Raw genomic sequence first — 24,793 nt, forward strand, 5'->3', positions numbered from 1 at the left:
TACTTAAATCCAATTGATATTATGTTGGTATATTTGAAATTGCAAGTGGCAATTGGATTCACGGTAGTCCAAATGCGCCGCCGATGAAACCATGGTCTCCGTGGATTGCCGATTTACCGTAGAATTTCTCCATATTGAAGCATCACCTATTGAAGTTCTCGCAGAACGAAACTTAAAGATTTCTTGAATCTCCACCATAGTTAGGCAGTCTTGCTTTTTGGCTTTAAAATTCATATAATCAATCATCACCTTCAAACTTGCAAAAGAAAATCAATTAACGGGTATTAGTATACTAGTTAGTGCTACCTTGGATACATTGAGATAGGGAAACTAAACTGAAGACTCTTACCAGAAGATCAGGAAAATCTTCTATAACTGAACCTTAGAGACTGACCTGTGACATTTGGCTTCCAAGTTTAAATTCTATAGAAGCCGGCCGCCCAAATAGTTGGGACAAGGCTGGATGGTCATGGTCTAATAAAATGCTGGAGAATATTCACATATAATGTCGACATCTCTTTTACAACATAGAGGGTTTCATGGAGGGTTTATTCATTCTCTCATTGAAATATTGATGGAGCCAAGGGACATTTGAATGAGGATTGTTTAGATAAGCAAGAAAAGTTGAGTGAATTTAGCATGTGGATTGGTGAAATATAAATTCCAATGGCTTTTGCTATTATGACTTTTCCCAATCACGATTTTTTATTCCTTTCAGGCATTTCACCTGTAAATAAGAAATTCTAATGATACTAAATAAAAAAAATAGTGGGTTTCTCTCTATACACCAGAGCCTCTTCTTTCATTTTATCAAATGTAGGAAAGGACAAATTATAAAGGTAGAAAAAACATGAATAGAAGAAGACATGGGCAACACAAGAATCGAAGTAGTGCATAAGAGTTTGGATGTGTCATTGTCATTGTAATCATCATCCTTATAATTCTCATCTCAGGAGACAAACGCAAGAATGACAATTGAGTAGAAGAAACAGTGTCCGACAAGAAGCAAACTTGTGCATCATCAACTAAAAAAATCTCGCCATTGTCAGTTTGATCATCATCTATGTTATCGCTATCATAGTCAACAATATAATAATGAAGGAAAGGAGATATGAGATCCAAATCCAGACTATAATGAATATTTTTATCCTTGCTATCATTAAAAGGAAAAATGCCAGAAACTAGATCGACCCACGAAAAACTCCAAAATTTTCTTGTCCTTCGTAAGTTTTCATCATTCTCACCATCTAAACATTAACTACATCATAACTAAAAACGATCATATATACCCTCACCTGCACCTCCTCTCTAATCTCCTAATCCTTTTTCCTTTCCTCTTTGCCTGCGCTTCTTCCTACTGCCATGATGGTCATTGCTTATCGGTTTGGTCGCCTCGTAAATAGATGCCAAGGACCGAAACCGCTTCATTTTCTTCGGCCAGTGCTCGTCCTCCTCCTCTTCCTCCTTTCCTCTTTCTGAGATCTCAGCTCTCATCTCCTTCCCCTCCTCTTCATTCTCTTCCGTCTTCTTCTTCTTCTTCTTCTTCTTCTGGTGATCACTGTCTTCTAATCCTTTGCTCTCTCCTTCCTCATCTCCTCCACTCAGATGAACCAGCTGTTGCGCTGCTTCCTTGTCCGGCTCTGTCAGCCCCTCCTCCATCCGTCCTATACACGTCTTTGCATGTATTAGTAGAGAGGAAGAAGAGAGAGAAGAGTTTGGAAGAAATGCAAGGCTACTTTGGGAAGAAGGAGAAGGTGGCTTCCTTTCTCCTCCCCTTCCTCGTCCAAGTTTTGGGGAGAGAGAGAGGGAAGGTTGGATTCCTTTGGTGTTTAAATATAGGAGGTTTTGGCCGTGGTAGACCGCGTTTTGAGAGAGAGAGAGAGAGAGAGAGAGAGAGAGTTTAAAGAAGAAATTGGCGAGTGGACGAGATGAAGGTGGTAGGAAGACTCTTCCGGGTCTCCTCTTCGTGCCTTTCTCATATTCTCTTTCAAACTATCTACATCTACGTATCTAATAGATATATCTGATCGCTTAGCTCTCTCGCTCTCTACTTTTTTTTTTTTGGTTGGATTCTCTCTCTACTCTTTGCTTGAGCTATCGTGACGTGTAAGTGGATGAAATCTATCTGTTCCCACATCCTCAGAAATCGGTCAAAGTGGAGTTCAACACCATCCGGGGAGTTTCACTTCGTACGGCTTGGCTCTGGAATATTTTGCTTGTGCCAAAAAAACCGCATACATATGCTTGATTTATTTGTTTGATGAAAATTACCGATTTCCGTTGTTTCGCAGATGGTATTACCTTCTTTCTGCGGAATGACGTGTGTTTGAAAATTCCGACTCTGACTCGGTCAAGCTGTGGACAGGAGATTACGCTAGATCATTCTGTAAACTCTGTTGATGATTATTTTAACGTTACTGAGCTGAGTCTTGAGGTCAATGAGAACCTTTTTCTTTTTATCAAGTTACATTAAAAGCATATCTTATATTAGCGGAGGAAGAGGTTTTCCAGAAAGTCATGGGCTGGAATCTTGTTGACGTACGATTGACACTTATGGCACGTTTGTGGTGTAATTGCTTACACGATCTCACCTGCCCTGCTTGACATCAAAAATTCGTATGTTTACTTGGAGACATGTATCAACTCTTAAGAAATTCATGGTTAATCCGACCAAGCTTGAGTGCGTAGAAAAGAAAGACATACATATATATGTATGTGTGTATGTATGTATAAATTTCTTCATTCCAAGAGTCTTCGATCGCATCCTCTTGATGTCATTGGGTCAACCAAACAACCCATCACAATAGTGAATGGCTCGAGTCGAAAACTAGTGCAACTACAACCAACAATGCCACCAAATTACATTCCTTCTCTAGGATTACCAAACCCTGTAGGATTACCTTCTTTCTTTTGCTGCTTTCTTTGTAACTAGCTGTTCCTGTTTTTCCTCATTCAATAAATTCTCTGGGCAGTTCGTGCTGATGATTTGCTATTCTCGTGACACTAGATGCCAGAATTTTGATACTCGGAAAAGTTGCGACCACCAAACTGTTTCGGTCCTAGTCAAACAACGGACTTGATGACTCAAAAGACAGCAGAAAATCGAGACTTTGTTCAAATTTGTTCTGCATGAAACTCTTGGGTCAAAGATTAAGTGATTGATACATCGTCTAAATGGCTCTGCACCAACCACTGCCTCTCGCATCATATATACAAAAGTAAGGAAAAAAGCTCTGGAGCACCCACCATATAGTTCAAATATCTGTTAATTTGGTAATTTTACAATTAATTGATCTTTCCATCGTTCAGCAATAAATCTCATGAAATGTACCAATCCCCTTGCGCCACGTAGCAAAATAATTATTCGTGGAGCATGGAGCATGACTCGAAAAGTAAAATAAAGCAGCAAGCATTAGAAGACATAAGGTTAAAGCAAGCAAAAGAGAGAAGCCTATCAAAAATTTTCGCAAAAATGTTTAATAGTGCAATGTGATAAACTATTTTGGTTTCTTAATTTAGAGACCTCCCATGTAGTTCAAAGTTCAAAATCGGAAATGCTGCGCACAAGATGACTTGGGTGAAGAGAGGCGGCAGTATTCAGCCCTTGGACCATATATGAACCACTTCACCAAATTTTCTCTGCTGTCAATATCAGATTGCCAATAATATCAACTCTTCTATGCTATACATTGACTTATTTTGAAGCATATACATGAGCAATATAGTGATTAGTGATACACTGAGGTTAGAGGTTTCATGACAAGAACCCCTTACCCCACCTACTTATTCTACCTAAAGAAAAGAGAAAAGTAAAAAAGAAACATGGCTGTATGACAAAAATATATTCACAAACCATAATTTAGTACTTACATGAATTTAAACCAATTAATATTAAATAGAAGAGTTTTTTTTTTTGTTTCAAATAAAATATAAAGGGACAGCCAGGTGCACAAAGCTCTTGCAATTGCAGATATACACCCGTTTTACTCCCACATACAAAGAGTGTGCGGGTCATAATGAAACAACCTTATACACCCTCTACTTCAAATAAAATATGCATGAGCAAAACAGAATTATGTTTGGAAGGAGGCTTGCATAGATTTAGAAAAGATTACCACAAGGCCTACTATCACCTGACAAGAAGTTAGAAAGCATTAGACTTTGCATCATTGAGAATCATAAAGGGCAAAAAGCTGGTACAAGACAGCTAGGTTACTAAAGTGATATCTGAATAGTCGCAGAATTGATTTAGTATATGCAGTATGGTCATGGTATCAAGCATATAACAGAGATTTGGCACAAGTTATATGATGCTGAAGTGATAAATTGATGAGAAATGAGATAATTGGACATGTTGAAAAGCTGACATTCATATAACCAAAAAGGATTAGTCTGGACATACACAGTGATAGAGCAAAATCTGGAAGATGACAATAATTTATTTATCCAAATAAAAAATATATTATATATATTGCATTTCCGTGGGAAGACAAAACATTCAGTGTCATTTCGCACAAGTTCTTTGGTTTAAACCAAATGAAAATTTACAGCCATCTTGATTCTTGTGGATTCTTGTGGCCAGGTGTGAGACTCCGTACGTACAATATGGAACCCTTGAAGATACAAAGCCAGCAGCAACCAGCATTTTCCGACTTTAAGCCAAGAAGTGCGTACAAGTCTCTAACAACTACAAAACAAGACCAAAGAGGCCAGTACAACAAAATGTCTATCTATACTTGTATATGTCTTGGTGACTAAATGAAAAAGGGGTTCGCAGCCTACGAAAATCGCAAAGTGATGACAGATCGACTCCTTAATCTATTGCAATGATTAAAAAGCCAACAGAGATATACATGAGGAAAACAGGATACAGAGCCAAGGCCTTCCGTCTTGGATTAACAGCTGCACTCATAAATGGGTATGCTGCCCATGAGCTCCATGCCAATGCTATAGACACCACAATTATCTTGATTATGACATTGTCCTTCAGCATGCAAATGACAGCTCCAACGTCCAGAGGAAAAAGACAGTATCCAAGAAGACTCAGACTCTGGAAGAATATTATGTGCCCGCCCTGTAATTTTAAAGCAAAAATATCGTGAAGAGGTTGCATACAAGATTAGGCTGCAGAATAGCATAAGCAAGTTCTATATGATAAAGCTGCTTACCAGAAGTAGAACGTTTAATGTGAGAATAATAGCACCAGCCGCAAGGACAGCAAATGCAACAGCAAATACTTCAGACTGCAGCAAAAAAAAAGGAAAAAAGAAAAAAAAGGGAAGGTGAGTCATTGTATGAAACTATCAAATCATTCATATATATGCATAGAGAGAGAGAGAGAGAGAGAGAGAGAGAGAGAGAGAGAGATGGCTTCGCTCGAGCGGATCTCCATTTAGATCTGGTCAGGTCTAGATTGGACAATGGAAGTCCCATATTGATAATCCAAACCATTTGATGTAATCTGCTATCTCTAAACTGCTTACACACTAAAAATTATGTGATTTGGAATTCCTAACCTATGCATCAAGTAGTCAAAAAATTGATTAGTTTAAATAATATGAAACAATACATATTTTTCGACCACTTGATACACGAACTAGAATCCCCAAATGACATGATTTTTGATGCGTAAGCAATTTGGTAATAGTAGATCACATCCAATGGCTTGGATTATACATGTGGAACCCCCATTGTCCGATTTACACTTGATCAGATTTGGGCAGAGTCCACTAGAGTGCAGCCATCTCTCTCTCTCTCTCTCTCTCTCTCTCTCTCTCTATATATATATATATATATATATATATATGTATGTATGTATGTATGTAATGTATATATAATACAAGTCATTTTATATGTACATGTAACTTGTTCAACGAGAGTGATCGACATATATAAGTATATGCAATTATTGAAATGCTAATTCCAAGATGTAGATCTTATGTTTTCATTTTCTTAGACAATATCAGAGTATCTTCCAATTGGTCAAGTGATATGTAACAATAACAGGAGGAAGAAAGTACTAAGGAAGAGGTTTCTAATACATAACAAAAGCTGTTTTATCTACAAAAGCCAAAAAGAAAGAGAAAAACAAGGATGATGATTTCATCATTTAAAAATAAAAAACAAAACAGTCTAGGAAATGAAAACAGATTCATTTTTTGATGCCCAAAATTATTGACTACTGCCTCCAAGATGATCGTGATAAAGCCTCATTAATAAACACAATGGGAATATCCAAAGCCTAGGCACCTTCACATGCACAAGAACAATTAAGAGCCTCACCATATCAACCTCAACCACCTTGACACATGATATAAACATCTTAATTTTCAAAATAATCACCTCCAGAGCGGTGAGACAGTCCACTACTTGTATAATCGAATAAGCTACTTTAATTATTAAGAATACAAGCTTCTTGAGAAAGAAGAAATTATTGCACTTAGCAAGACATTTAAAATTTGAACAGAACCACTGCTGATAATCTTCCATTCAAAAGCAATTTGATTCTCTCCGTGTGCATGAACATAAAATAAGAACAGAACACTGTGCACATAAAGGCACTTGGTACTAGGCAATATGATAAATCTAGATTTTTTTTATAAATGAACACCATAGCATATTCCTATGAATTACGATACATATGAAAATATGGATCCAAAAGGAAATTAAAAGAGAAAGTGCTGCATGGTTAATGATGCAGAAAACATGTAAATAAGTCAAACATGGAAGGCTAGGGAACTATCGAATCAGAACTCAGTTCGAGAAATAAATCTATGAAGTTGAAATATTAACTTATTTTGCAATACACATAATACTCTCATTGTGTTTAACAAAGATGTACAGCTAGCCCTGTCATGTTTTATTCACTTATCAAAAGACTCCCTAAAAAGAATTTCTTTTGAGAAACCAGAATCAAGGTATGCTGAGACCCAACTTATCCATCGATATCCAGCATTTTCCTTCTTACGTTTTTCTATCTGCCTGATTCATTGTAAATCCCGCAAAGATCCCTTAAGTCATCTATCTTAATCACAATGACCAGTTTTAACTCATTTTCTATTGATTTAAACATGATGATTCTTCTAAAATGTTTTCTAGCCTTCTTGAATGCCATGATTTGTCATAATGCAAGTTGAGGACAACAAATCCCTGACCCCGCCCCATCTTTTCTGGTGTTTAGTGCAGTTGGTGAAGTCATCAGGCTGTGGTACCCAATGACCTGGATTCCAATCCTGCATACACCTAGGTGGTTGGGAGGGAGGTAAATCCCTCCCTTTCCTCAACCCAAAGAAAAATCTCTTTTTTGATCCCTAATTATTCCTAATATACTATTCCTCCAATTATTAATCCCTGATCTCAGGCTCCACACCGAAGTTGTATAACAACAAGTAGGTACATTTAAAGATCACAAGAACATGCTTACCATACAAAGAACCAATTTCTGCAAGATTCATGGCTTTCTTGCTTCAGGATGAATGCCGCTATAGTTGGGGAAATGACAAATGTAATAACAAAATTGTAATAGAGAAGCAATTTTTTTAATTTAATCATTCTAACAAAATTCCCATCATCGGCGATCTTGCCAACACTGTAATCTAGATGAATCCTTTATGTTTGAATCTACAAAAAGTATTATTATGAACATAGATCATAATTCGGAAAAGAGAGAGGGGGGGGTGATGAATTTGATTGAACCTGCAATCTAAGGGGTGATTCCTCAAGCTCAAGACATACTAGATATAAGCATACAATCCCATGTAGGGAAAGGAAAGAAACCAAATATATCGCATACTGAAATTTTATTACCTTTTTCCAATGTTTTACGGATGGACTCATCCCTATATATAGACCATATTAACCTGAATCCAGAGGAACCTATGCTATTCTGAGCCATTAATATACTTTATCTTGACTCAACTAAATTTATGACTATTGAATGCACACAAAAAGGGTGAATATGGATTTGTAGTTTTGCCGGAGGATTTCAAAGTTGTGATTAGACCTGTGCAAAATCAACCTGGCCCATTTGACCTAGCCTGATCTGGCCAAATTTTGATGGGCTTGGGCTACAATTATCCATTTGATAGGTTAGGCCAGGTACTCGGTATGAAATCCAGCTAGACTTAGCTTAAGATTTTTTTCAATCCCAACCTAGCCCAATTTATTATACAAATTATATAATAAAATATAACATTGATAACATACTTACACAACTAGCTCATAGATGCACAAATGCAAACTTAATAAAGGTTAGTGCACAAGCAAAAATATTCTCAAAATAGTCACAAAGGAAGGGAAGGCAAACAATAGCCCAATTTTAGCATAAAATGGATTGTTTCTATGCATAAAAAAAGATGATCTATTTTTGTGAAAAAAAAACAGTGGCATTTCTTGCAAAATCCCTAATTAAATTCTAAACCCAAAGTTTCATCTAACACTATGAGGCTTGCCCCAATAGTCACACCTCTCTGCTTAGCAACCAAATGATCTAAGTACGAGTCCTGAATGGTGCATCTCTAAGATTTGGATGTAGGAGATCACAATTCGGATAGGTTGCAACATCAAAAAGAGATATTCCCTCTACCCCCAAAAGATAGATCAATGATTGATCAATTACTTGTTCATAGTTCCTTTAGTCCATCTACCAATGCCTAATTATTATGGATAATCTATTATTTTCTTGATTGATAATTTGTTGAGTAACATATATGCTAGAACACTCCTCCAAACCAAATGAATTCTTGAGCTTAAAAGAAAAACTCAACTTATTGTATAATGAAGCTCGAGAATGACTGCTGTTTAATGTTGGTGTTTAAGGACAACGATTTGGAGGTTCACTTAAAACTCCAAAACCAAAAGGTTCTGGTTTTGGCCAAACCCTTGCTGATAGCTTGCTATAGAGTTTGTAATAGGGCTGAAACTGATGCCTAAGAATATGGCTTTGAAAGCCTTAGTTGTGTTGATTTTCTTCTGTTAACCAAAAAAGGGGACATGTAAACCATGTCATACTAACTTTTAGTGATATTTTTTATCAACTCTCTAACAACAATGCATGTAGAGTATGAACAATAAATTTTGGACAGCACCCAATAGTTAATTTAAATTGCAAAAATGTTAGTTTTAAGTAAAATTAGCTATGCTTTCCAATACTAGATAAAATAATCGAATAAGCTACAATTAACCCATTTCACATTGCCCCTTCTCCCCCACCGCCTGACAATTACGGCCAAAAAAAAATCTTGAAATTAGTCCTATAAGAAAAAACAGACTATGAGTACGAAAGAATATTCAGCCAGAACCAACTAAGATATTAAGTTTTTAATTATGAACACTTAAGCAAGTCAAAAATGCTGGTAGATTATTAAAACTTGTATAAAAGGCAAGCCAAGATGCTTCAAACTCTAACCAACCTATAACTTATGTTTGCCCATTTATATTCAACTCCAGTTCTTCCCATGGTTTATATGATTTTAAAAAACTTAATAACACAAATGATCAAGTAATGAAGGACATGGAAGTCTATGACACAAAGAAGATGATCAGTTATTAAAAGAATATGGGAAGTAAATAGAGATTGTTTAATCTATAAAAATAAGATTAACCAGTATATCAGATTTATCAAACAAGCATGACCAAGATGTCATTGTAACAAATGTCATTATTATCTTCTGCAGTCCATCAGCTCTGCCTCGGTGTAGGTCCCTTGTTTCACTGGTAACATTGTTCTTTCTCTGAAATATTGACCGCGGGGTACCAGATCCACCATAGCTTAGAATCATCCTCTTACTCCTGGAACCTACCATCACTACCCTGATATCACTGCACCTGAAATTGTATAATTTATTTGGAATTCCAGTCATCTGTTAACTTTCAAAACATGAAGTTTATTCTTTCAAGGACAAAGACCATTGCACTAACTTTGATTTAATTCCATGGGTACCAGTTTGAACCAAAATCTTACATTCCATGCTTCGTCCGCCCAATTTCCTTCCATTAAAGTCCAATTATCCTTGATTCCTATTTGCATTCTATGTAACTCATCACCCAAGTGTTCTTTATGTTTCAACAACAAGATCTAACCGAAGATCACGATAAGACAAAAACAACAATCAAGAAGATGGAAAGGGAAACGAGATCCGACCTTCTTCACGGACGCCGACCAAGAAAGAGTGAGCCCGAGGAAGACGATGAAGAAGAAGGGCCCCCAGAGATCCCAATCCCGGAGCGCCTTTCCCGGATCCTCCCGGTAGGGGTTGGGGAACACGACCAATTTCAGATTGCTCACGATCCGCGACAGATCCCGCTTGACGGTGTCCCAGACCGGCTCCGTCAGCGTATTGGGCAGCGAGCCGAAGCCATCGGCGGCGATGCCGCCGCGGGAAGTCTCGGCGGCTGGTGGGGAGGCGGAGATCGGGGCCTTGTGGTAGGCGGCGTCTGGCGGGGAGGCGGAGATGGGGGCCTTGTGGTAGGCGGCGGCGGGCGCAGAGGGGGGAGGAGGGGGGAGGTTGGAGGGGAGGAAGGGGGAGGAGGAGACTGGGATGGAGGCGCGGGGAGGGCTTGGGGGGCGGGCGGGGAGGACGTTGGTGGGGCCGGCGATCATGAGGTTCTCGATCTCGTCGATGTCGGACTGGGAGGAGGGGTGGAGGGGAATGGTGTCGCCGTGGGACATCTTCGCCATCCGCGGCGGCGATCGGTGGCGCCAAAGACGGATCCGGCGAGGACTTGGACGAGAAGAGAAAGCGAGGGAGGGAAGGATTGGTGATTAGGGTTTCTTATTCGCTCTCGTGAGGAAGAGAGAGAGGGGGAGGGTGGAGGAGATGGAGGTTAGAGGAGGGAGGAAGCCATTGGCGATTTGTTTTGTTTTGTTTTGTTGGGTTTCACAGGCGCGTGTTGACGAGCGTGGAATAATTTACTTATTTTTACTAAATTTTTAACAGCTTAGAGCTACAAAGGTGGGGCCACAGGGAAGAGAAGAGAAGGTTAGAAATGGTGTCGGCCGTCCATTCGTCGATTTGTCGTTCGCGTAGCGTTCTTGAGGAGGAGAGTGCTATCGGCGTGGCCAAATAAACTACTCTTCGTCCGCTGATCGTTCTGACGAATATGTTGACGAATATGTGCTTAGCGGGGTGAAGTGAGTTTTGAGAGGGCTAGCAATTGGCATTTCAGTTTTCCGGGAAAGACCGTATCATCTACTCATTCATGGTGTGATTCAAGAACAAAATTTGTTTTATGTAAGCAATTAGTGTTAGGCACATACAATCAATTTGCAATGTAGGAGATTATTGCTTGAAGATGACTCTATTGTTGTTCTTGATCGGAGGTCTCGTTCAAAGCCATCAAATCCTCTACCTCTTGATATTCTCTCTCTATTCTCTCTAAGCAAATCGATTTAGGGTTCGAAATAGGCTTGGGCTGGCTCAAGGCCTATCGGGCTGAGCCAACTTCGATCGGAGTTTCGGACTAGGTTAGAAAGAGTTTAAATCAGATATAGGCTTAAATATAGAGCTTATTGGTTTTTTGAGCCAGGCTCCTGTATATTATTGGCCCGGCCTGAGCCCAAGCCCAAAGAAGGCTCAAAATAGAGCCCAAATTCAGACCCAAATCAAATTTTTTGTATGTTATTATTTAAAGAAAATAATGAAAAAGTAAAGAACAAATTAAAATGGATTTCGCTCAGAATAGTGTATCATGTATTATTTGCTTGTTTTATAGGAAAAGTCAAATTTTTAACAAGCTCATTTACTTCAATCAGATTCAAGTAGGGCCTATTTTTGGGTCAAACAAGTAATTCGAACCGACCCCATCGAATTCGGGCTCAAGCCTGAATTATCCAAAAACTTTCGGGCCTAAGCCCGGCACCAAACCTCCAAAATCAAATTCAGGCAGGTTTCAGGTAAAGGCATGGCCTAGGCTGGCCCACATCCAGCTTTACAAATCATGCATTTAGAGAGACTAATTTCCAGCAGATTGGTTAGCAAGAAGAGAATTTAATTGTGATATCCCCCCAAATGCTACTTCTCACTTGGAGTTGGATTTGGTGCTTCAATTTGATAGTATAAGATATGTACGTTCTTGTTGATACCATTCCAGGGGGTTGTTTCTCTTTTAACCCCCTTAAAAACAAAAAGATATGGGGGGAAGCATAGATGGTTGTAATCACATGAGAGGAGACATTAGTAAGTAGGATTCCATTTGACAACTGCACTAGCTAAATTACATAACTTGGATTCTCTCTCCCTTAGTAAGAATTACAGTTTAAACACAATCTTTGTTGATGAAGTGGATACATATAGCTCAACTCATGCATGTACAAGCCTTAATAGTTGAACATAGAAGGATGATCGAGGATCATAAAATAAGGGTATAATATTTGTTACAATAATAGAGATGGTCAGCTAAATTGGCCGACAAATTATCCAATTGATGGAAGATAAGAAAACATTGAGCTACCAACATAGCAAGATCGATGAAAGTGACAGATTTGCAGGTGCATAATGTTTGGTGTAAAGGGTTTTGCAAAGATTTGCAGGTGTATAAAGAAGTTCCTGTGTGATGATCACTGGCTCAGACTTAGGCCACTAAAGATATTCATCAGGACATCTGAATGAGCACCTAAGAAGGATGTCAGAATTTCACAAAGGCATTGCTTGAGATGTGATGACAAGTTCTTTGACAGTATGCTGCCTGTTCAGGTTGGAGCACAGGTTACTTACCCTCAAAACTAGCATGGGGAATGCACAAAATTAACATCTTTTGTACCACACATTCCTCTGGAAAAAAAAGACCTCTTTCTTTGGATCATAAAAGCAAAATGGCACAAAATCTGGTACCCAACAAGTAACAAACAAGCAGCAGCAGAGTCTTCCATACAGCAACCATTATTAGCTCAAAACAATCTTCAAGCAAAGCACCTACCTTTTGAAGAATCTCTGTAGCAATATGATTCCAACCATTACTCCAGACACACCTGTAAGTCTCTTGGAGGTGTTTCAGCTTTAGAAGTTTACTTGAAAGATGGGGGAGAGGGATTTCAAAAAATGAAAAACAGAATCCCAACCAGATCCAAGCTTTTCATAAAGCAGGAATTACAATGGAGGGAATGCAGATCAAGGAATAAATATAGATTCAGATCGATTATATCATCTTAAAAGTAAAATACCACACATCTAAGCATATCATCCCCTTAAACAACCAGAAGAAGGTGTCCAATATCAAGAATGAATCAATAAAACATTATAAATAACAAAATAACAATGTGTCAGCTTCCATCTCCTTTATCTACACAACCACAACCCTGTTTTCTGTTCCACTCTCTCTCTCTCTCTCTTTTTTACCTTTCCTTCAACTTTCCTCCTCTCTCTTGACTGTCATCATGGAAAAATAGTCAAGAGAGAATTTTCATTCCTCTGGAAGTAGAACACCCATCTGCAAGTCCCTGCTGCCAAAAAACATCTAAACTCCCATGCATGTTTCAATCACAATTTAGCCCGCAAACTTCTAATACAGGCCCATCATATTTACTGGTGAATGGATTCACTCGAACCCATAGAAGTGAACATATTGAAGCAAGAAGTATAGACCAAACAATGACGATGGTGGGCACTCTATCCTGTTTCCCCATCATTCCTTTCAGGAATGGATAGAGATGCATAATGACCCAGAATGCAAAAAAGAGTCTGCCGAACAGCGGACCCCATGACTCATACCCACTGGTGATGGCATTGGAGACCCCAGCCACAACACCAATAATATTTAGTATAAGCAGCGTCAACGGAGGGATTAATAGGGAGGTCCACTTGAAGAGATAAAGCTCTGCAAATTCTTCATCATCTCCTCCTTTGGATGTGACGGTGAAGTCGGTGTCGACTCCAGCTAGAACCTTTAGGAGACCCTGGAAGAGGGCGAAGAGGTGCGATGAGACACCACCAATCACCCAGAATTGCTCATTCCTCCACCAGTCATCAACACTCACCCCTCCCCATTGCATCTCAAGAATACCGGTTGCAGCAATGGAGACAAAGAGAGCTATGAATACTAAACTTGCATAGGTGCTGATCTGTAAACAAAGGAATCATGCACAAGTTTCAGTTAGTGTGTACGACATCAAAATCATGCAGCACAGAATAGTTATCTTGCATATCACTCATGTTATTGCTCTAAAACACGTTTTATTTGTTCTTGCCAGCTTTAGCACTGAAACACATCTAGTAAATATTTAATGAAATTACCAGTAAGGACATTGAAGAATAATTCCACGACATGAAAAAAACTTTGGATTATAGCTACCAAAAAAGATCGACTTAATTGTGTTTCTAGAAGAAAAAATGTTGAAGAAATAGCAGTTCTAGTTGGATACCTCAGGCACAATAAACTTCCCGGTGAGAAGACAGATTGCTGGCAAAGTACAGTATGCAACCAGGGGAATTGATGTCCAAGGATATACGACTGAGTTTATGTAGGAAAACCGCTCCAACCACTTCAAGCCACCTCTATAGCCATACCATATGGGGCAGTGCTTGCTCAGAAAAATCTCAACAGATCCAAGGGCCCACCGCAAGACTTGATGAAGACGGTCAGAGAGGTTAATTGGAGCAGACCCCTTAAATGCTGGTCTTTTAGGTATGCAGTAAACAGATCGCCAGCCATGGCAATGCATCTTGAAACCTGTCAGAATATCCTCCGTAACAGATCCATATATCCAGCCAACCTGCACAAGCATGAAAATTAAGGATTAGCCACATGCAATCAATGTAAAATCGCATTAACTCTCAGGATAGGCCAAGCATACCTCCTTTCCCCACTCAGTTTTATCTTCATAACCACAACTAATTACATGCATAGCCTCACTTAGACACGAAGCAAAACTCACACCGTCTGCAATTCCACCATTTTCTTGAAGTGTCGAAGCTACAAACACAGATGATTGCCCAAATCTTTTCTCAAGCTTTTCCCGGGGCACCAAGGCTGAGTTCTCACTTTCTTGTCCTGTATAAAAGATAATAGAATCAATTACTCTGCTAGGTACGGATAGTCCAATTCAGTAAACAAATCGAGTATTCAAGTCACCTTTTGCCTCCTCTTCAATAGTCTCAAGTGCATGTACTTGAGTAGATGCCTCTCTGTGCTTTGTCTTTTTCTTCTTCTTCTTCTCTTGCTTCTGTTTCCCTTTCCTGTTCTTTCTTTTAGATCCACAGCAACAACAGCACCATTTTGGCCAACAATTGCAGGTTTTCCCTGGGGACTTCTCCTTAACAGGAGCATCAAATCCATATAGAGCTTGCCTTCTGAAAACACATCCTGTCCCAACATATATTGGTCCCTGGATCCCATCAAGGCCTTTCATGTTGATCTGATTTTCAGAGGAGGAAACAAGATTGATTAATTTTACTTCAGAAAGTGTAGATAGACAATAAATTAAAAATCAGAGAGAATATTATCAGGCAAGTCCAGAAACACTAATACATACATCAAAAAACACAACATTTCGATTTGAATATCTGTCATGTCGATCAATTCCATCAAATCTCTGAGGAAATTGAACATAGCAAACTTTCTTTCCCGATATGGGATCCATCATAAAACACATGGCTTCTCGTAGGGCCTTGCTATTGTTTATGTAATGGTCACAGTCAACATTCAAAATGTAAGGAGCATTTGAGAGAACAGCTGACACTCGCACCTGGAAATAAATTCATTGATTAATAAAACAAAAATTTGAAAGCAACTAGCAGGTAACAATCAAAGTTGTTTGCAGTAACAGAAAATATAACAAAACTAATTAGAAATTTGTTGTGAAACAAATGCATTACCAAAGCATTCATGGCACCAGCTTTTTTGTGGTGATTATATCCTGGCCTTTTCTCACGAGAAACGTAGACCAAATGCGGGAGCTCATTTCCCGCCTCATCAAGCACACCATTATGACCCAGAAAGACCTGTTAGAGCAGCTCATGAAGATATCAAAGATCAAAATGATACAAGAGAATGATAAATATCAAATAAGAGATTATCAGGATTGATTTCAGAGATGTATGCAAATGCTGGATTCTCGCAATTGCATCTCCCTTTGCAGAATTAAGGAGGTAACTTCTTGCACCAAACTATTTTACTGGAGGACCTTACCAATATATTGATCCAAACAACTCTTCTTGTCACGAAAAATCCAGGGTGCTAATGCATCATTTGCATTCCTAAGTTACATAATTATGAATGTTCAAGCAATTGCCTACTACTGAATTATTCCAAAATAACTGGAATAGACACATACAAACCTAACATATTTAAAACTTCATAGATCAGCTGCAATGGACCCAGCAAATCCATGTGTAAGCAATTGCACCATGAAGCAAAATATGAAAAACCAGCATCTCTTTCCACATTCGAAAATCCTACTATTGATTTTTCTACCAAATATAAACCAAAATATTAGATGTTCATATCAGGGTGATGTCAGGCCAAGCACTGCAAGTAGCTAAGAGAACATGCTGTGGTAGATGCAACAGTAAGGCCAAGAAAAGTTGGTGTAAATGAAGATGTAGGGTAGAAGGCTCAAAAATATAAGTGTACACAAGTTGAGACATCAAAGTGGAGAGGTACAAAGCTAGTAAAGGCATATTTTGCAAAAGAATATTTTTATCAAAAGTTTGAGCATCACACTGATTGACATAGAAGCAATACAAAACCAATTGAGATGACAAGCCCATATTAAACAAGGTGAATAAAGGAGCCAATATTTGTAGATTACTTATAGGTCCTCAAAGGGAATCAGAAAGCCACCTCAAGCAGATAGGTACTGATATTAATGTATGCATCTGATTTGAAGCAAATTAAGGGCTCAAATACCACCAAAAGTTTCACATTAATGAATAATGGGTTTTGCATGTTAAATATCATTCATTTAATTTGTAAATTTCCATTCGACTTCCCTAGTACAGACTCTAAGTGTAACCTTCCTGCCTTCACAGAAATCACTCGATCAGACCATTTCACTGATCTGCATCTAAGCATGATAAAGGAAGGTCAGAAATGGTTCTGCTAGTATTAGTGAATTAAAAAGCAACAAGCAAGAAAGAAATATATTATCTCCACCAGTTTCTTCAAAATATATTGGACTATCCTTTTTTTTTTGCATCTGCAACTCGATATTTTCTCTGAAGGACAGACCAGTAAGCTGTGACCCTTTACGGTAGGAAGATTGACAGTTTCTCCAGAATAGCAAGAGATGAAAGTTCAAGTTAATAAGAATCGATGACAATATAACAATTACCTGAATCATTCCTGGATGGTCCCGAATGTTGTTTCCAGGCCATGGAGTTCCATCCTGCATTGTCCAGCCTTCTTCAGGAACCTTCTGTGACATGGCCACTAATGCATTGATACGAATCTTAAATTCCTCATATTCTCTCTGCATGCACAAAACAAAGATATTAGATAACTTGCACATCAGCACACAATATGTTAAAGAATACACGCAGAACATATTTGAATAGCTACCATGTGAATTTCGCTAGCAAACAGTGTAAAAATCATAACACACTAACAATGACTAGCATAAAAGAGATGAGAGCTTACAACAAGGTACATTCAATTAGATTGCATTCAAAGGATATGACACAGATATTCAATATTAAATTTAAAAACTACAAGCAGGTATTTTTGTATTAAAGCAAACCTTCATTGCACGCCGTTCCCTCACAAAATCTGGATGAACTTTATCTTTCAGATAGTCAATTGTTTGAGCAAAATACCATTCAGGAGCACGAGGCTCAATATTGAACTTTTTGCAGAATGGGACCCATTTCTTGGCAAATTCAGAAGTTTCAGAAAGCGCTTCAAAGGTAAGCATGGCAGCACCATCATCCGAGACGTAACATGAAACTTTATCAACAGGATAATCCACAGCTAGAATGGATAAAACCGTATTTGCAGTGATAAGTGGAGGTTCTTTCATGGGATCAACTGTGCTTACAAAAATATCAATATCTGCTAACTCAGATGGCTTTCCATCTTTATCATACCTGAGAACAGATTTATAAACAAAGATGATAGTACAGGTCCACTACATAATGAATAAAATACAAGAGAACTTGCAGTTGAATGAAATATATGATACCTCAATGATAGACGATCCAGATATGTCTCTCGTTCTATAGGGTACCATTTCGGGAATTGATCCAAAATCCATGAAATTCCAAACCATATTTCACATATAACTGATGTTAGCCACAATCCATAAGCGTCTGGAACTGGGTGGCGAAGTCTATAATGGAAAAAGAAGCCAAGTATGACAAGCCTCAGCAAAATTATGATCCTGTATGGGTTTATCTTACTCGAAGCAATGGGTAGCTTCCTTGACAATGGCTGTCTGCTTTCATCCGACCTAAAAAAATAAATGGACAATATTGGTATATAAGAATATAATAAAGTTTGCAAATACAATAATTGATAAATGGTATCAGAAGAATACATGCTGAAACAAAGTTATAAGATCAGCAGTTTAGAAGGACCTTTTGCTTGGCTGACCACCATGACAGTTATGAACCAAGATAACTTTTACAGAGAACAAGAAATATATATATCAGTGTTATCCAAATATTAGAAGGCTGAGATTAAATCATACTTGTCCAGGGTAGTAAATCCATAGTTTGGTATGATTCTAGTAAATTCTCAAAAAATGTTAGCACAGAAAGTTGAAAATATAGAAATATATGGTTTGAAAAAAAAATATTCATAAATGGAAACAACTTTTGAAAAGTAATACATAGAGCAGAAAAGTAGCCCTTTTCTTACATATATCGCATTTGGCCAGGTTATCCCGATATTGGAGGAATGTTTGTCACTTACCATTGTTAAATAAGGTAAAAAAAGATCATAAGAAAAGGCACTAAAGAACACATAAAAAAGAGAATAAAGAAAATTAAGGGAAATATAGAAGGGGGAAGGAAGAGACAAGATGGGAAAAAAGATGATACCCTAAACTTTCATTACCACCCCAAAATCTCAACATGATCTTGGCATGACTTTTCAAACATCAAACTGATTACAACTTTATTCCATTGGTTGTTAAAATTCTTCTAAACAGATGTCATCGACAAAATTTCATTACGACATGCCTGAAATTCCATCTCATGTCCCACATGACACCTTCCTCTTCTGCACGTGCACCGAACATGCTTATATATGATGATGGAAAACCAACAAGAAATTTCACCTTGCTACCCCGATTTGAATTCAAGCACGGCTTAAGTCCATACTAAAAAAAAAGAAGATACAATCAAGCTTGAAGACCCATCTTATATTTTTAATGCATGAAAATAATGAAAACTAAGCAAGCTCAAAACTTCAGGCTAACTTGTGGAGCTGAAAGTACCTTTCTAAAGCAAGTGATGGCTTAGTGTTCATGCAAGCACAGCTCTTCTAAATCCAAATCATGCACACCAACGACAGTGTTTCACAGCGTCAATCTCTCAAAAAATGTGAAAAATCAGATGCCTACTATGAATTTTCATGCAATACTTACCTAAACTCAAAAACTGGGCAAACCAGAAAGGAGGAGGTGTAAAAAATCTTAGATTTGATTTGGGCTGCTGTATAAATCTGCTATAGTAAGATCCTTGTTTACATCAAATTCAATGTTCTAAGACACTTAATGCGGTCATTCAGATATATATGCAGACCTTAAATTTTGCCGCAGCATAAAGCCTAAGCTTACTCACTTGTAGGATCAAGAAAACTAGGAACACCCATTTCACTCTGAAAATCTGGAGCTCTTTCCGCTTCAGTTTTAGATAAAATAAAGTACACCCTAAAGACTGAAGCATGTCCATCTTTAACATGCCCATGCACTTGCTAATCTCAAAAAATTTGGGAAACCCACTCCCACGCTCATTGTATAAGCTCAGATAACTTTGCTCGAAACATACTGAACTCCATATCTGATTGTATGAGTTACCCTAAAAGCAATCCTACTGGACAAGGGAATCTATTATATGCATACGAGTAGATTTAAGGTTTTAGGTTTAACAAGTTGATTACTGAAAGTCAACTGGTGAAGGAGAGGAAGAACAGAATTTTTCCATGTACATAGTATATCACAATTTTATGAATTAAGCGGTATCCTAGCATTCTAGCTTTAGACAAGTTCTCTTAAAAGTGTTAATGTAATGACCTAGGACCTCACGCAAAAAGGCTAGCTAGAAGGTATTATTTCGATTTTTTGGCTCTGTATAAGTATCCACAATCTCTCCGGTACACAACTAATGTGGGACTAAATATATGCCCGAACGAGCTCTCACATTGGTTGTGCATTAGGGATTTTGGCTTCTTATACAGAACCAAGGAACCCAAATCATATCTACTGGTTAGCCTTTTTGGATAAGGTTATGGATTGTTACAGTTATATTTTCATTAACAAATTGCTTTCCTTACAATTAGGATGCAAATTACTTGTTTGCTAAATTGATATGATTTAGACTGTAATAGCATTGTCAATGATCATTTCATTATCAAGAACATTATATTTGTAGTGCTTCTTAGTTAGAATGTAAATATGAAGTCATTTGTTTCTGTTGGTGCCAATCTCAGATCCCCAATAGGGGAAAAACGTAAAATTCCAGAGCTGTGACTGAACCTCAATGATTTATCTGAAGCTCGGAAAAATGGTAAGACATTCTCTTGCATAAGACAGCCTATGATCGAACTTTTAAATTATCTTTGAAAGAGAAAAAATTAAAAATCACAAAACTAGTGTAATTTTACACATTCAAGAATGGAATACTAACCATATCCTAATATATAGATCTAAATAATAGAGTACAAGGGTAAGCAAGAAGTTAGCTTACATTGGCAAATCAGGGTTATCTGGCCCATCTCCATCAAGGCCCCCACCATCCCCACCTTCAAGCTGAGGCCTCTGCAGTTTAATAAGCTGCTTTCTCTTCCAGTCATCAACTCTATCCTTCCACGCAACAGTTCCATAGCCATACACCGCTATGTCTTTATTAGGGTTTATAGGCCTAGATTGTGCTGCAATAGTATTAAGCAAGGGAGTGTTACTTTGTTAAACTCAGTAAGAGAAACCAAAGAAATCGAATCAAAAGAAAAGGTTAGCAAAATGCATAGCTAGAAATACAAAAAGAATCCAACCAAAACCCATCGACTCACTAGAGACAGAAGATCCTGCAACAGGCCTTGAATGAATTTGTGTAACATATGGAGGAATAACAAGAGCATGGTGATCAGAAGAAATCCCATCAACCTAAAAAAGATAATTTACAGTTAGGACCTGCAGAAATAGATGTTAATCACATTTCTAATTTGCATGTAAAAGCTCACCTCTTCACCATAAGTCAGAAGTGGGACATCGATATTGGTATAGAAACTAGGATTGTGGACATGGGAGGTGCCAGTCACTGATCCAGTGAAGGAGCTCTGTCCAATGCTAGGCTGGCTGTGATGCTTCGATCCAGATACACTCAGAGTCTCCTTGGCATCAAAATTACCAAAATTGAATTCTTTCTCAATATCATCATCACCATCTTCTTCCTCATCACCCTCTACTCTGGCACTACCTGCAAAGTCTCCTCTTGTCAGGATAGATTACCAGCAGAAGCACATTAAACAATTTCGGTGATATTTCATAATCAGATCAGAAGGCTGATTGAGTGCAAAAAAGATAAAACCTTTATGACGCTTGTATCTGGTCTTGCACTGGGGACAGGCCTGACTGCCCTCCCTTCTCTCATACTCATAGCAAGTCCTGCAAACAGGGAAGGCGCACTCGTTGCAGGCAACAAAGAGCTCTTTTTCTTCCTCTAATATCTCAATATCATCTCCGCATATCTGGCAGATCTGCCCATTGGAATCTTGGGCAGCCTTGGACTGCAAAGTTCCAAAGTAGCCAACAGAGATCCATGAGGAGCAGGTTCAGGAAACGCAGAAGCATTAGTAGGTATACAAAGTCTCTGATAAAACTGGAGGCTAAATAAATAATAGATGTGGATTGAAAGATCGCATTCCCATGATCGATTGCATAACCTACTGGACTTTTTCTTTCAAAAAAAATTAGAGAGAACGTAAAGATTAAAGCATATAAAAGTATAACTGATTATAGTTTAAGGAATGAAGTGCATTTTAATTTAAGGAAGACAAAGTTTTTAAAGATAATAATAACAGTACTTATACTACCCAACATCAGTATTAAGATGAACAGTTAGAAGAGGAACGGAGTGCATTTTAAGCTTCAAGAAGATAAACCACTACATCAGGTTCTAAATAAGGAAGAAATGTTAAATAGAAAACTGAAGAAAAAAGGAATCCCACGAATAAATAGAAATTTTCGGTGTTAAATCAAAAAGAAACAGGGAAAGCAGATGAATTTTCCCATTAAAACCGAGGAGATTCCTCAAAAACAACTGCTGGACTCGAAATGCAGAGATGGGCACATCCAAAATAAGAGAAGAAAAACAGGAAACATGACAAATATACAAAAAGATGAGATTTTTTTTAAAAAATTCCTACCAAAAACCACAAATTTCCAACACTTCCAGTCAATGCAAGACCAAATACAAAGGGAGCATCCCCCAAATCAACAGAAACCGCAACTCAAATCCAACAAAGGTAAGATTTTGATCACGCTCACCCGCCCAAAATCATCAGCATTGATGACCACAAACTCGTTCCGATTCCGAGAACCCGCCACGAGCCGCCCTCCCGTAGCCATCACCAACTTCACCCGATCAAACCCCTCCCTTATCTCCTCTCCTCACTTCAAATCCCCACGCCAAGAACTCTCTCCAAATCGATCACTCCCGCCGCTCATTCCCCGAGCGCCCAAAGCTCAGCATAAAAAACCGCAGAAACGGAGTCAAAAAAAGATTTTTTTTTCTTATTTTCTTCCCTTTCTTCTCCTCCTCTGGGGCGGGGCTGCAATGAGAGTAGCTTCCGGAAACCGATCTCACGGTGTGAGGGGGAAGGAAGTAGACAACACGAGGGAGCGGGGGATGGCAGCCAATAATAAAGAAAGAGACGCGGTAAAGAAAAAGGACGCTGTAAAAACCCAGATGCGTGTGTGCCCCAGAGAGAGAGAGAGAGAGAGAGAGAGAGAGAGAGAGGCGAGGAAAAAGATTTATATTTCAACTCGCCAGGGGAGATCGGACAAGCCAAAAGCGAAGAGAGAGTGGAGAGAGAAGGGGGTAAACAGAGAGGAGAATCTGGGCGTATTCGTGTCGGATACGGAGGGGAGTGGGGCCCGGCGGGAAGTGGTGGTGGCCAGCGGAGCCGAGCGCGTCTCAGCCCCACCGGCTCCTCCTTCCTCTCCCTTATATTTTTTTTTTTCCAAACCTTTTTTCCCTTGCTTCTGGAAGGGCAGATAAATAAGAATGATAAAGAGGAGATAAGAGATGGTAAAAACTTTCTTTCAACATCTCTTTCTCTTTAGCTTTCTCTCTATATCTTTTACTCTATCCTTAATGAATCTTGAGGTATTAGTTGTGCCTATCCTTCCCTTCTTCCTTTCTTTTTTTATTTTTTCTTTGGAAAGGAGTTGGAAGAAAAGGTCATTAATATAGGAGAGAGAAAATAGAAATTTAATAAGAAGAAACTTAATAATTTTATTGTGGTTTATGTAATATTTATGGAAATAAATTTTAAATTACTGCTAGTAATATTATGATCAGGTTATATTGCTGTTAGTTTTACTATCGATGTTGTGCTATGTATTGCAGGATTGGATTCAGAATATACACGGCTATCAAAATAACATCATACTTGTTAGTTTGCATAAGTTTAATATCGATTGAATTATCTCATGGCAGAAAATTATTGGATTTAATATTGTTGAATAAAGAGTAAAGATTAGGACAAGTAAAAAATCATCTCATACAAGAAACTTCGCCTTACCTTCCTAAATATATATATATATATAAAATATATATGCTGTTGCAATCTTTTATCGATCCTTCTCTTGAAGAATGGTAGGAAGAGATGGGCTCGAGGGGACTGCATGAGTCAGTGCATGGATTTGCTTTTTCAAATATGAAATCTTTCCTTCACGGAATTGTTGGATCTTTTCATTAGCCAGCTGTCATATGGGAGGATGGAAATGAGTTGGATTCTGTGGATCAACAAAGATTGTACAATTGAAGTTGGTGCAAGCCCAATCAAAACTAGCAGCTACATATTGATGATGTGACTACCATGGGAGTTAGGTCCATGACATGTCACATGCTTTGGGTCCCCCATGAGATGTGCAGCAGCATAAGAAATAAGAATTTGGACCCTTGTTTATGGGATTGCAACTAATTATTCTTTCTCAGTGCTCACCTGCTATGAGAAGCAAAATGGTTACAACTAGAGTTGTCATGGTTCGCCTTCTAGCTTAAATCAAGGCCAACCTAGCATGTTAGAACATTAACACGAGAGGAGATTGTGTTGAATTTGTACTTCTCTTTAGTGCATGATGGTTATGTTGGAAATATGCGTATAGTTTATAAAATGTCTATACTTTGATAAGTTATGATTACTTGTAAGATACGTCGTATCGGTTTGAACCGAAACGGTTGATACACCAAAAAAAATATGTGCCATACTGACACTATGCTACTCTCACAATCCAAAATCTCACCAAAAAAAGTTAGTCGAAAGGTATTATTTTGAGTTTCTTACTTTTGTATAAATACCCAAGATCTTCTTGACGAATAACTAATATAGAACTAAACACACGTCTGCATGGGTCTTCACATACTTCCTCCATTCAACCCTTGACTTACTCATTAGACTAAGGGTTCAAATCTAA

At 38.3% G+C, this 24,793-nt stretch overlaps 2 protein-coding genes across 2 annotated transcripts; both read right to left on the reverse strand.

Moving 5' to 3' along the window:
• Window positions 1-4,437: 4,437 nt before the first annotated feature.
• LOC103704426 (protein YIP4b-like) lies at window positions 4,438-10,892 on the reverse strand. The gene is made up of 3 exons (XM_039131857.3): window positions 10,142-10,892; window positions 5,169-5,243; window positions 4,438-5,074 (listed from the first exon to the last, which is right to left on the reverse strand). The coding sequence occupies exons 1-3, from the start codon at window positions 10,676-10,678 to the stop codon at window positions 4,814-4,816; spliced, it is 873 nt and encodes a 290-aa protein (XP_038987785.2). The 5' UTR covers window positions 10,679-10,892; the 3' UTR covers window positions 4,438-4,813.
• A 2,208-nt stretch (window positions 10,893-13,100) lies between these two features.
• Window positions 13,101-23,344, reverse strand: LOC103704364 (cellulose synthase A catalytic subunit 2 [UDP-forming]-like). The gene is made up of 14 exons (XM_008787618.6): window positions 22,640-23,344; window positions 21,681-21,879; window positions 21,334-21,569; window positions 21,163-21,256; window positions 20,841-21,024; window positions 18,113-18,379; window positions 17,672-18,017; window positions 17,267-17,404; window positions 15,810-15,935; window positions 15,467-15,679; window positions 15,067-15,349; window positions 14,789-14,985; window positions 14,357-14,707; window positions 13,101-14,056 (listed from the first exon to the last, which is right to left on the reverse strand). The coding sequence occupies exons 1-14, from the start codon at window positions 22,718-22,720 to the stop codon at window positions 13,472-13,474; spliced, it is 3,300 nt and encodes a 1,099-aa protein (XP_008785840.4). The 5' UTR covers window positions 22,721-23,344; the 3' UTR covers window positions 13,101-13,471.
• Between the last annotated feature and the right edge of the window lie 1,449 nt (window positions 23,345-24,793).

The sequence above is a fragment of the Phoenix dactylifera genome, chromosome 2, assembly GCF_051530095.1.
Source record: "Phoenix dactylifera cultivar Ajwa chromosome 2, Ajwa_hap1_PhDact_Kaust_v1.1, whole genome shotgun sequence".
Classification (NCBI taxonomy): domain Eukaryota; kingdom Viridiplantae; phylum Streptophyta; class Magnoliopsida; order Arecales; family Arecaceae; genus Phoenix; species Phoenix dactylifera.